Source organism: Sceloporus undulatus, chromosome 5, assembly GCF_019175285.1.
Source record: "Sceloporus undulatus isolate JIND9_A2432 ecotype Alabama chromosome 5, SceUnd_v1.1, whole genome shotgun sequence".
In the NCBI taxonomy this organism is placed as follows: Eukaryota; Metazoa; Chordata; class Lepidosauria; order Squamata; family Phrynosomatidae; genus Sceloporus; species Sceloporus undulatus.
Window position 1 is genome coordinate 86,826,441 of NC_056526.1, and position 14,006 is coordinate 86,840,446.

The following is a 14,006-nucleotide window of genomic DNA, read 5'->3' on the forward strand; positions in this document are numbered from 1 at the left end:
AACACTTGTTGGAACCATTTTTCACTCCAATTCTTCTCCAGCTTAGGTGAGTGTTCCTACACACAGATCCACAAAATAATTTTTAAAAATGCCTTATTTAATTTATTTTTTTAAGTGATGAAATCAAAACAAATGCATATAAATCTTGATAACTCAGTGAGATTTAGTTCTGAGTGAGTAAACAGGTTTAGAATTGGAGCCTGAAGGGGAATTATATAACCTCTTAATTTCATGAATGATCTGATAGTACATTGAACTGAACAGTTTATTTAGAAACACAAGTTGGCCTAGATTTTTGGTGATAATGTAAAGTACTACGACTCCACTTTTTCAGTAACTTTCCTGCTTTGATCAAGACTAGAGCTAACACGGTTTTTAGTACTGTCACCAAATCTCTGTTTCCTTTGTTTCTTTGATTCGCAAATCACTTTAAATTTGCTATATTTAGTATTGGTACTAAAGAGACAACCCCCCCCCCCCGGTGCCACATCAAAATGTGCCCCTTTTTGCCTGGCATATTTGATTCTTTTTAAAAATGGGATTCATTTATTTGCATTCTCGTATAGGGATGCAAAAGGTTTTGACATCTCTTATGGGGGGACATGTACAGGGTTATGGAGAAAAGCATGGCTTGATGGGTAAGTCACACACTGCAAGGGAAAAATAGAAATAGTGATGACCCAGAGGTTCTTCTTTCATGTGTATAGGATCATTAGTGGACAGGATCAATCAGAGACCCCAAAACAAAAATGAAATAAATGTCTTATAATCCATGGCCACTTAACTTGGATCAGACCATGCAGAGGAGACTGTGTGTTGTAAATTTGATCAACATGCTGAAAAAAGATGTTTCGGAGAATACTACGAGAGAACCAAATCTTCTGCTAAAAATCAGTTTCAATCTTGTTGTTTCACCAGTTCCAAATAATCAGAACATTAATGAGGAATTAATGGTACCTTTTGCCTAATTATTATAGTTTCTCATAAAGTGATTTACCCAGTGATAGGCTTTAATTAAAATAAGTGGGCACATATAAGGTTTCTGCAGTATCAGGTCGGAATCAATACCTTTGAATCTCTGGGCAAATGGACTATGGAACGGAAGAAAGTATGTGGTATAATTACATAAAAAACTGGAATTAATATTAAATGGAATCATTTTATGTTACTTTAATTAGCACCACCAGAAAGGTAATTATAACATAGTAAATTATTCACTACAATAGCACTGAAAACATTTTCTTTTGTTACAGATAACATTAACACATTAGACATTAAATAATTATCAACAACCATTAGACGGCATACATTACACTACACACACATTCAAAGATATATTTGATGACTTCGCCATAGAACTTCATGTAAAATTAAATCTGAATACTTTAGTAATAAATATGTGAAAGTACCTGGAGGTTGTGAATACACCATATTCAGTGTTGTCCTAGGATTATCCGTTTCGAGAAGAAACACATCCTCTGAAGGAAAGAAACAATACAGTTACTAAATAAATCTGCATACACTGCTTTGTGATTTCCAGTTGGCTGTGCATATATCCTGACTTTTATCTATCTAAACTGAGACTGTTTTGTTTTGTTTTGGGAGAAATAGAAACTCACACTGTAGTATGCTTCTCTTTATACCGTATTGTGTCTTCTTAAAGCTGTATAAAAATATAAGGTAATGTCAACGGCTTACATGACACACAGATAAGTTGTTAAGTGGGCCATGCCAGTCCCTGACGCCGGTAGGAATGAGCAAAGTGTGACCTTCCAGATATTGTGGTTTATTTGGCCAATCACCATGACTATTTTAACTGACTATTTTAATGGAAGTTTGTGTCCAACATCATCTGGACAACTTCAAGTTGCCTACCACCCATGAGGATACGTCTGTTCTGCTCTCCTGATGAAACTTGTATTTGATACCATATTCTGTTTTCCCTGTTTACATGGCAGAGCCACTTCTTGAACCATAGATGGCCATGGTTCCAGAACTATAGTGCTGACACAGTACAACAAAGGTTTGAGATAATGACAACAGAAAGGAAGAAGTCTTGTCACCTGGGGTAGATCCAGATTATAAGCAGTAGTGGCCAGGGTAGATTAGACAGCAGCCCTTCTCATTACATGAACATTTCGTAACCATCGAATCCACTGAGGCACTGGATTATCTAAAAGAGGTCTATCTATTTATTTATCTAATACTGTGCAATACACTCTTGTAGCATTCCCCGGCGAGCCCGGGGATGCGACCCCCCCCCAGGATAGCAATGCTCATCAAGATTGAGGGTGGCAGTTTGCTGGCAAACCACAGAGCTGCGACCCTCTCTCAAGATAACAATGCTTTATCCATAATTAGATAGATAAGCCCATGTTGATTCGGCTGGCCTAGCTGGTCTCCATATCCCTGCTTCCTTGCCGAAAGCACGCACCAGACGCACTGATCACGCACCTATCATGACCGAGTCCAGATGGCTCTAGAGCAAGGCTATCATTAATGATTGTAAGGAAGACATGGCGGAAGTAAGCAGGATGACAATAAAAGGCCCAGCCAAGAACCTGGCTGGAAGAAACTTGTGCACCCCCATTCCTGTCTCTGCGTCTCTTTGCTGCGACACACTCTCTTTCAAACAACATTTAAAAACAGCTACAAAATCAAAACAGAAATGTTTAAATTGCATGTCATCTTTCAGTGTGATTCTGCTTCCACGGAAAATAAATCAGAATAATTAAGAAAACACTAGAACTAAGATCCAGCACACAGTGGATTCTTCCAACAAAGAAATTCCACTAGAGTAGTGCGCTTCTATCACTTTCTGAAATGACATTGGAACTGTAGAAAAATGTTGTGCCCAGCTGCTTAAATCAAGCTTAAAATTAGGACTGTAGGAAAACTCTTGGCCTCATGGTTTAGGTGCACTTGGACTGTGAAAGCGGATATATTTGGCCCAATGTGCTAAATACGCTTGGAAACAAGATGTGTGGAAAAAACTTTTTGACACAAGTTGTTCAAATGTAATTTGAATCAGAACGTGTAGACAGGGGCTTATTATACAGGTTTGCTTATTAATATATGTATTGAGATCTTTAATAGCCAAAAGGAATGGGGAATTCCTTTAGTACTAACACCAGATTGGAAGTTTGCTCTAGAACTGTAAGGAATCAGGGCCCTAAAATCAGGAGCTGCCTGAGAGTCTGGCATGTAATTTCTAAACCAGGCCAAAATAAACTGAATTCTCTTTGGCTAAGGCAGCACAGCTGGTGTCATGATTAGGGGGCTGAGTGGTCTTAGTACAATGATACTATTGCCAGATGCTGTTTGCCAAAAACCACAGGAGACCAAGTTGGAGGAAAGCCACAAATTTAATCGCAAATAATTGGTAGGGTTCGCCACAAAGCATGAGTCGGGATCTGAGAATCAAACACCCACACCTGTTTGTCTGATTAGCAAAACCTGGTACCCACCAGGCATTGGGATGACTAGGGGTAGGAACACCGCTTGACCGCAAACTCTGCCATGTTTTTCACATATTCGCTAAGCTCCAGTCACCGGGAGGCGTCCTTGCGTTATGGCCCCCGCAATGGCCATACGCTGCCCTATTCACCCCCGGGTCCGACTGACTCCCAGACCAGAGCTCCGTAGCCCTGGTACCACACTGTGCAGATCCTGGCCTACTGCCGGACACTAATGTGACAAACAACCCCACATACAAGCGGTGGGTGGGTGGGAGAAGCACTCCGTTCCTCCTCCTTCCACTTGGTTCCATCTCGCACGGAGCCAAGCGCCTAGGGGGGCTGGAGCCAGCCTGTGGGCCTTATAGAGGCCTGGCTCCGCCCCAGGTCACCTGATCTGGGAGACCCTCCTCCAGGGAGCTGACCAATGGAGCTGCCCTGAGACCAGAACTCCCAGACCATAGAGCCCGGCCTAGAGCGTACAGACAGAAGCAACTCCACTTCCTCGCTCGCCACCAATAAGGGGCCGGGGCAAGCCCCAGAAGACCTCTGGGGCTTGTATTTTGTCGCTGCTTCTACGGCAAAGCGCCTGCCCATCCACCGGGTGGCCGCTTTTTAACCCAACAAGCAAATCATGCATGATGGTAGAAGCAATATGAAGCTAATGCCCTGTAACCCTATAAACATTACTTGGAGAAGGTTCTTTTGAACTGAACAGGGCTTCTTCTGTCTTGTAAATGAATAAGATATTTTGCTCTGTTTTTTAAGCTTTAGTCCAGTACACTCAGTGTAACAACCTCCTTTGCTACCAGGAAGAAGAAGTAGCCATTGTATTTTATAGGAAAAGGAAAATATATTTAGTTTAAATAGTCTTCTTCTCCCCTAATATTTTGTGAGGTTAAATGACAAGCAAACATGCTGAATAACAGATATCACGGGAAAACCATATCTTTCTATACATCTATTTTAGAAATTACTATCATGTACCTAATTCATCAAAGTAAGTCTCCTGTGCCACATCACCATTACTGAACATACAAGCCTTGCTTTCAAATAGTTGTCCATTGGTTTACAAGACTACGCTGTCCTCCTGTGCATTCTGGAGTGAAAAAGAAAAGAAAGAAATAACTTATAGACTAAACGAACAAATATTGGGCATTTACACTTCTGGCAGGCATTTTATAATAATGAGATAATAAATAATAACAATAACAATAACAACAACAACTTTATTTATATACCGCTTTTCCAACAAGACAAAGCGGTTACAGATTCAGTCAAATAACATGTGTCACATCATACCAATATAATTACAATACAGTACTAATACAATTGCAGTAAAAAAAAATTAAAAACAGCATATAAATAGTCATAAACCTCTATCGGTCATAGTTAACATCTTGAGATACAGATACACTTACGATACACACTGTATCTTTCAAATAGCATTTCATACAATGCTTAATGCTGTTAAATATTTGTCTTTATCTGAACCGGTACAGGTTTTACTCTTGTGAGCCCACCTTGTTCCAGTTTAGGAAGAAAGTCAATTAGTTAATGCACTCAGAACTAAACAGAAGAGCAAATGTTCCATCGCTTCCCTTTAAAACAGACGCAGTATTATGGGGAATCAAATAATGAATTGACCTTTTTATAGATGAAACAGATCAAGTCCTCCAACTTGATGTCTCCAGATGTGCTGGAGACCAGAATTTTTAATATCCCGGCCTGCATTTGGGCGACGAGATGAATAAGACTACTGCCAACAATCTGGAGGACACCAGTGTGTAGAAGGTTGATTCACTAAAGAAGAACTGAAGATGGTAGTCAGATGAAGAAAGTTACAGTTTTAACTAAATAAAGAGCTAACACCACATATGGCAATAGAACATTTAATCAACCCCCTAAAATGATTTTACATCAGGCTGCTGGCAGTTGGATTACATCCTTGCAGGCTTACCCACAAAAAAACTCACTTCACACAGGGAATATGTGACCGAACAGGTCCCCCCCCCCATTTCTACATGAGACAAGTTTTCTCCCCATGGAATTCCAAGCATTCCAATGTATGATACCAATTTTGCAGTTGGAGATGGTACAGGTACAGAAGAGACATTAGGTGAAGTTCTTTTCTATAGGAATAGGAGTTAGAAATTCCCATGTTAATTGGATGTTGTACTGCTCTGGGTTTTAGAATTTTAAAGGAACTATAATTGGTTTCTTAACCGATTTTGAGGCTTGAAGGACCCAATAAATTCACTCACCTCCTGTCATAAAAGTTGTGAGCCACCACTCATTTTGCTACCTATAGTTTTAGAACTATTTCAAAATAGAAGTTTGGAGCGTTTTAGTTGGTTTTTCATTAATTATTTCATGTTTTAAAGTGTTTTCATAGATTGTCATCACCACAGGGCCCTGATAGTTGAGAGGTAGAAATAAATGACAATAAATAAATAAATAAATGTGCATGTCACCAAGAAGACAGCAAAATTAATAGAATACTATCATACATACAATGCCATCTTCATCTAAACATTCCTCTACTCCCATGTAATGGGAACACACCCCAGCAGAGTGGGATTAGAAGTTTTGAATGCATCTTTAAGAAAAACACAATCCCTCAGGAAAAACAAGTTTAAGGCATACCAAAGCAGCCTAAAGAAGACTGACTGAGCTTGGTGCCACAGAATGCTGACCCTAAAAGTAGTGAAATGAAGTGAAACAGTACACAGTATAACATTGATGCGGTAGGTTCTACTTGTTTTCTTTCTAACATGAAGCTTAGACTCCATCTAATCCTAACTGAAAGGATTTTGATACCAGTCCTCTAGTAAGGTCAACAGATACACAACACTGCATACGTTCAGCTCATTTTTCTGAAGCTTGCTTTTGCAAGTTTTGGCATAGACTATTCAAGCAGAACTGTGCTCCAGGCTCTCACAAAGTCATCTGGGCTTAATTAGAAACAACAATGGTTTCCCCTATTTAGTGTCCTCTGGAAAAATGATTCTGGGAACCTGAACACTCCTTCCCCTATAAAACATCTAGGCCAATGTCATATTGTTTTGACAAAGGAGAATCTAAAAAATAAATAAAGCAGAACAAATCTTTTTTGACTGTGCACACAGGCCATTGGATAAGGAATCTTAACTCATCAGCAAGCACGGGAAACTGTGCTATGTTAAGAAGATTTGTGGTGTGGTGAAAGACTTAGCTCAGTTTGGTAGAGTTACTATCATACCATGTCTACTGGTTTGTTTCAGGGCAGGGCTCACAAATCACATGCAAACAATTGTTCCTTGCAGCAAACATCCGACAGGAAAGATGAAAAACAAGTACATAAGGTCCTTATCAACAAGCCCACAATACAGTGATACCTATTTCCAGAGGGTACTGGTAGTTTTGATCATTATTGACATTAAAGACAGTTGTAGACATCTGGTATCATGTGAACAGTTGAAGAAATGGTAACAGCAAAACTTGGATATTTGTGACTGTTTTACACGATGGGGATTCTAGAAGCTATAAAGAGCAGATTGCCTGGATTATCAGAAACAATAGGCACAGTATAGTTTCATAAGTTTCTATAGATTTTATCACACAGGGGGAAAGATGGAGTTTAAGGCGTACAAAATTATTTCCTGGCAAGGTCCACGAGATTGTGAAAAGATTTTCGGACACATCGCTATTAGAGAGGACTTATCCCATGAGAGAAACAGGAATGCTTGAGCAACAAACCAGGATGGGGAAATCCGGTTACAATGTGCTCCTATGTCCAAATAACTGAGATGAACAAAAAGCTTACTTTTCCAGAAAAGTAGAAACGCAAAGGCCCTTTCAGATATTGTTCCACTGGAACACTCAGTGGCCTGAATTTAGAAAGTAAACTATGGCTTGCAGGAGCAATGCTGCACATGTAGTGTGAGTATCTGTAATTGGTGCAGTAGAACTATTCAACTGGCTGCTGTGGAAGTGGAGGTGAACAAACTGTGACATTACACAAACACAAATTCAGGAGACAACAGCAGTGGCAGTTACAGAAAAATTCAATCAGCTGACATTTGGTGCAGTGCACACTGGGGGTGTCCCCTTGGCACTGGAGGTGTGCAATGTAAATTTTTTGGGCGGGTGTGTTTTGGCATTCTAGAGTGGAGGTTGTGTCTATCTGTTGTCTATTGGCTTACCTCCTTGTTCCTTGTGCCTGGGAAAAAATTTTCCCTTTGTTCATCTGGTGTTGTGTATCTTGCAGTTGATTCCTTCTGTCCTGTGCCACTGTCCCTTTCTCCATGTCCCTTATGCATGTACACTACAGTTTGTCAATGAGCAACAATAGCATTTACCCACATGCACTGTCCTGTATAGTACTCTGCATTGTGTAGTGATGTCATTGTACACACCATTTGTGTGTATTTATCTAACTAGGCTTGTGGTCAGTGTCTGGTATCACTGATACGCTGGTCGGACTGATGACATTAGCAACACATAAGTAATCTGGAGAGCCACCTCAGATTTAAGAGGTATTAATGTCCAAGTACCTGGTACTTCTACAGACAGGATTAAAAGCTTTCAAGATGATCTCTTGGTTATTACCAGAGAGAGGGCCCCATCTGCTACAAACAAACATCACTGTACAACTATTTAATCTTGTTTAATCTTTTCCTTCTTCACAATCTTTTTTCCTGATAAGAAAAGAGAAGGAAGTAATGGGGTGAAAACGCGAGAGGGGTTACAAATGGAAGATATTGTCCCCTGGACACTGAGTTCCCACATAAAATTCCAGGTGTGATTGCTAGAAGAAAGCTTTTTTTGCAAGCACCTTGGAATAAAGATGCTTAGACTGTCAGCAGCTGGCAAAATGGACATTATTAGAAGATATAAGTTGCTCAAAGTAGATGTACTATTATGTATTTATTTATTGTCAGAAATGACAGAAATTTATTGTCAGAAATTGATTGAAGGATTATAGATGTATATAGCTAATTGTATATTGGTTGTAACATTTGTGTTTTTTGTTTTGTTTTGTTATATTTTATAATGTATATAAATTAATTAATTTTAAAAAGAAATGAAAACCATCTATAATTTTGGCTTTTTTCAAATCTCTTTGGATTATGTAGTTATCCAATCTTTTCATCTGTGCAAAGAAAAAATGGTAAAGAAAGTCATCAGTTTTAATTACTTAGAAGCTCACTGTAAATGCACACATGAAAATATTAATTTTGCTAACTAAGACTGGTATTCTATTGCAGAAATCCTTTGCAAAATCAGGCATATGCCCTTTATGGCTCCTTTCCTATGGTCTTCCCCTAGTAACAGCCATATTTTAATTTGGTATCTCTAAATAGAACAGAACCACATAAGAATATTAGATTTTCTACTTTTTAACATAAAGCATTCATGTTTGGTTATCCCATCAAACAGCATCTGGAAATGTTTTGCTTACAGGGCATATTCTGGCAATCATGGAGTTGATCTGCTTGGTGCTGCCACTGTTGTCTGTCAGTTTCTCTTTGAAGAAGAAGTACACTTTGGCATCATTTGGATCAGTGCCATCTGGGATGAGATGGGCATCCACAAAAATGGGCTCTGAAAAAATACAAACAACTAAAATGTGGAGACCAAGAACCATTACTACAGACTGACAAATAGAAGTCTGCAACTAGGTGGAAGTTTCCCTTTTTCCAGCGATGACATGTGAAAGCACTCCATGGTTTGTGACACTATGCTGCTTCACAGGTGGCAACTGGAACTATGTATTGTTTAAATAAAATAATCTGTGTGCCTGGGCTATTGATAATGCAACAAAAGTAGACCCAATGAGTTACTGGGATTTGCCTAAGTAAAGTATGTACCTTCATTTCACTTGTTGACTATTGACAACACCATGAATTTCATCGAGTTTTCTTACACAAGGAAAACTCAAAAGTGGTTTGCCACTTGTGTGTGATGCTCTTAAGGTCACCCTGTGAGTTTTTCATCGTCAAAAGAGGAACTGAACCTTGGTGTCCAGGGATGTAGTTCAATGATCAAACACCATGCTGGCTCTCAATATATACAGGGTAAACAGTATAATTACTTAATATCAAAGGGAAGTATCAGTTAACTTGGAACATTCAAGTCTGCTACAGTATTGCTGTTGGTCATTTTCCTATTCTATTTTAAAATGCTTACCTAGCTCTAAAGACCAAAAATCACTTTTATCTCAACAATTCAAAGATATAAAGCCCTCCTAGTGTTCAGAAGTGGTCATTCAATGGATGAAATACTATCAAGACACGACAGCATTTCTGAGGATGCATCCACAGTGTAGAAATGGAACATTTTGACACCACTCTATCCCACAGAATGCAGAGATTGGTAGTTTTGTGAGGCACCTGCACTCTTTGGCAGAGAAGGCTAATGACCTTGTAAACTACAAATCCCACAGTTCCATAGGATGGAGCTACAGCACTTAAAGTGGTGTCAAACGGCAATATTTCTACAGTGTGGATGCATCTCCCAAATCATGGTGTGTGTGTTTTTGCCATTTGTATCTGTAAGCTATCTATGAATGATTTTAATTATTCTATTCTATGGGCCATGGCAAAAGAGTTTGTTTCCCAGATCCCTATCCCAAATATCTCAGTTTAACAGACTGAAAACATTCATTTTCTTTGTCACTTTGAATGGGGGAAGAAAATCTACTGTTCTTGTGTGGCCAGGCCTCATCTTATGTTTGGGTGGTGCATGGGCAGCCATTGGGGTTGCTGGAGTAACAGAGACCCTTTTTTCAAACTACTGCCCTTGTGGAAATCACAGCAATTTCATGTACACCAAGTGCAATTGCTGGCTAACATAAAAGACACTTCCACAGAAGTATGGCATAAGAATGTACTCTCAATGCAAATATATGAGACCATTATCTTGAGCTTGAACTAGTTCCAGACATTCTGTATTTTACAGGAATACTCAATAGAAAGGAAACTGCATTTCTGCTGCCTTATATGCTTTTGTTCTGGCACGTTTGGCAAAATCTTATTCCTCAGGAGAATTACAGAAAGCAAAACTCTCTCTCCTTTTTCAAGTTTTGTTTGCAGTAAAGCCACAGAAATGATATACGGTCACCCTACCACTTAGCCACTTGGAGTTATGCTGGTCAGTCCTCACAGCATTCCGCCGGGTTAAACTGCGAAAAATTGCAGCATCGGTTCCCATGAAATCGATGTACATTCCTGAAAATAGTTCTTCATCTGCAAAAAGTAGAAGAGAGGAAAAAGTGAATGTGCCTTTTGGGCAGGGTTTTTTTCCCTTTCTTTTCCATTTTCAGTGGCCTATTTCTGTTTGATACATGCCCATCTTCTAATTCTGTAAAGAGTGGGATGAGAATGGGATTTCCTATGAATTGTTTAAAAATACCGGATCTGCAACAGAGCATCTCATCCTGATGGAACCCTTACTGTAATCATATAATTAAACAGGAAAGCCTAACCACAAATGTGGAGAAAACTTTTCAAATGGAATATAGTGGTTGAAGCCACTAGGAGCCAATTCCATAAGCTGGAAAAAACAACACAGAGGGTCCAATTTTATTTTATAAAAGGAAAAAAATGAGATCACAATTTGACAGTACTCAAATAAGAAAAAAGGAAACTGAAAATAGTTTAATTAAGGGTATAAACAGGCAACTCAGCAAACCAAAGCCATATTTTATCTTGATTTCAATGGGTAAAAGCAAGGACATGGGCAGTGAACTTTTGGTCCTCCATTTATTTTGGACTCCAACTCCATTATTCTTTTCCACTGGCTATGTTGGTTGGATCTGAGGAAGACAAAAACTTATGTAGGAAGATAGGCTCTCCATTTCTAGGGCTAAATGTATGTTGAGTGTCCAGAATAATCCTCATTCTTAAAACAACCATGCTAGGGTAGATCCTGACCACTTGATTCCACAAGGGGAAAAAATACTTACTCCTCCTGCAAATATGAGCAACAAGGTAAGTTTGGGTGCCCTTCAGATTCACCAAAAACCAGGATACATGCAAATGGAAGTAAATAGTTGAGATGAATAATAATAAGATTCTATGATAAGATGACTTGGATAGAATTGTTTCTGTTAACAATGGAGAGGATGGGATTAAGAAGCTCTTTGTGTTTCTCTGCACATGGCTATAGCTATAAAACTGTATGTTTCTAGGAAATAGTGGCCATATGGGAAGCATCTGATGGAAACCTTCTCAAAGCATATACTATCATACCCTTAGAACAGATGACAGAATGAGAAACTCTGTAATATTAGAGCATTTTATATATTAATTTTACTTTAAAAATTCATAACTTCCTTTCTTCTAGCGAGCTCAAGATACTAAATGACAAAAATAAAACAATGTACTGACAGTTCCCAGCCAGTATTATGATATAATAAATAAACACTCAGTAGCAGAAAACAATAAAACACAACTGAAAAATTAAACAATATAAAGACCGCATTCAGCAATGCAATGAGGCACTGTCCAAAGGCTTTCCTAAAAAGGAAGGCTTTCATCAGCTTGATGAAGACTGCTAAAGTGGAAGCAAAATGGGCTTCATTTGGAAAAACACTCAAGTCGAGATGCTCTCAAGTAAGGGTATTTCTGGGGATGCTTGCACACTTGTTATTATGGTAGGCTGGATACTACAAAAGAAGGCTACCTTTCAAGTAACCCTGCCACAAGATGTAGTGATTGTCATAAACCTGGATGAGTTTTAAAAAGGGTTATCAAAACACAGAGATAATAATGCTATCAATAGCCTCTAGTTATGATAGATATATATTACCTCCAATGTCAGAGGCCACAGTCTTCTAACAGCCTGTCACTAGAAAACACGAATCAGAGAGTGCTATTTTGCTCATTTCTTACTTGTGGGCTTCCCAGAGGCACCTAGTTGGCTTCTGTGGAAACAAAATGCTCAACTAGACAGTTCTGATCCAGCTGATCTTCACATGTCCTTATGACCATTTATGATAATCTCTACCTCTAGGAATTATATACAGAAAAAAATAATAATGAAGCAGGGTCTTTTAAAATTTGTCATTGTTTCCTCTCATGTGTCACACAGTCACAAAGCTGAAAGGTGTTCTGATCTTGCCAAAATCAAAGACTCTCTTGTTGATGACCAGGGATATACACCATGGGAAAAATTGGCCTGGTCTACTTCAAATTTAAGTAGGTTATTGAACGTGACTGAAGGTAATGTACACAAAAAGCTGAGCGTTTTAAGTTTGAGCCAAAGCACATTTTCGTTTCAAAATGTTTCAGTAAAGGGAATTAAGCATGCAACCTTCACTTGTAATAATGGGATTACGGGACTAAATTCTTTTACACTGAAGAATTCAGCTCATATATCACAAAGTATGCACAATGTACATAGGTATGAATTACAGTTTTTCCCTTCCTCCTGGTCTGGGACCAAAAACACAAATCCAATAGGCCCAGTAAGGCAGTCCTGTGAAGGAAAATGTTACCAAAAAATAATGTACTTGAAATGCAGTATATAAATTAACTACCCTCCAATGGCATTTTTTCACTTTTTTGCAAAGTGCCCTCCAGCAATAAGAAATCCCAGTTTATCCACAAGGCTACTAAAGCTCTAATGTAGTTGGTGCTGACAAGGTCATGAACTCAGTGCCTGCTGACTGTGCACAATGCTCAGCCTTTCAACAACAACAGGATGGAACCTGTTGCAGAAACGCAGGGCAGAAGCGGGAGGATGAGCTTTTCTTAAGAAGCATTACATTTAAGGTATACAGTTCCTACTGAACACTGCAATCAAATTGCAATAATATCCAAAATCCACAAAACAGTGATACTTGTATTAGACCAACCAAAATACATGCACAAAATACATGATGCAAGGTTCTGAAGCTCCATTGGCTTCTTCATCAGGTAAAGTTGTTAAAAAAAATCACACATGAGAATATATATATATATATATATATATATATAGGCAATGTTAATCATAGACCTGCATTTTCTCAAGGGATTGTTGTCATACTGTTCTGTGAAGGAACAGCTATGCAATCATGTCCCTCCTCCTGGCCATGTGGCATTGGGAATAAAGCATTCCAAAGTCCATGGGATAAAATCTGAATTCCATTAGCAATACAAATAGGTACTTCTTCTGAGATCCGTCCATTGTGAGATCACAGTCAGATATGAATATCCTATGAATACACCTGAATATGTTTTCTTGAATCAAGCTGCAATGTCTTCACTGTTGGCACTGAGTGCAAGTGAGTGTATGACACCAGGGATAAAAATGGGTAGAGTTCTCAAGTCTCTTTTCATGGGTTTGCTCTTTTCCCTACCTTCAAGTCCACTATGTGCCAATTTCATGTGAATTAACAAAAGTCATTTCGTTCATTTTTCAGATGGGTTTATTAATAAAATACATGTCCCAATGTCTTTGTGTGCATTTTAGAAATGTTAATACTGTTGCTTGCTCATTTTCCCTGATGTTATCAAGTACATATATTTTCTTTATTTCATGGAGTTGATTTCTAACTTGGAGATCAACAGATCTTTAAACACAAAT

General features: G+C 38.7%; 1 protein-coding gene across 1 annotated transcript in view; it reads right to left on the reverse strand.

Moving 5' to 3' along the window:
* LOC121932215 (semaphorin-3C) overlaps window positions 1-14,006 on the reverse strand; it is a 155,302-nt gene that overhangs the window by 32,442 nt on the left and 108,854 nt on the right. The window contains exons 7-8 of the mRNA XM_042470701.1: window positions 10,565-10,684; window positions 8,899-9,041 (exon numbers count right to left, since the gene is read on the reverse strand). Coding sequence (XP_042326635.1) covers window positions 8,899-9,041; window positions 10,565-10,684 — 263 coding nt within the window. The remainder of the gene's footprint in view (window positions 1-8,898; window positions 9,042-10,564; window positions 10,685-14,006) is intronic.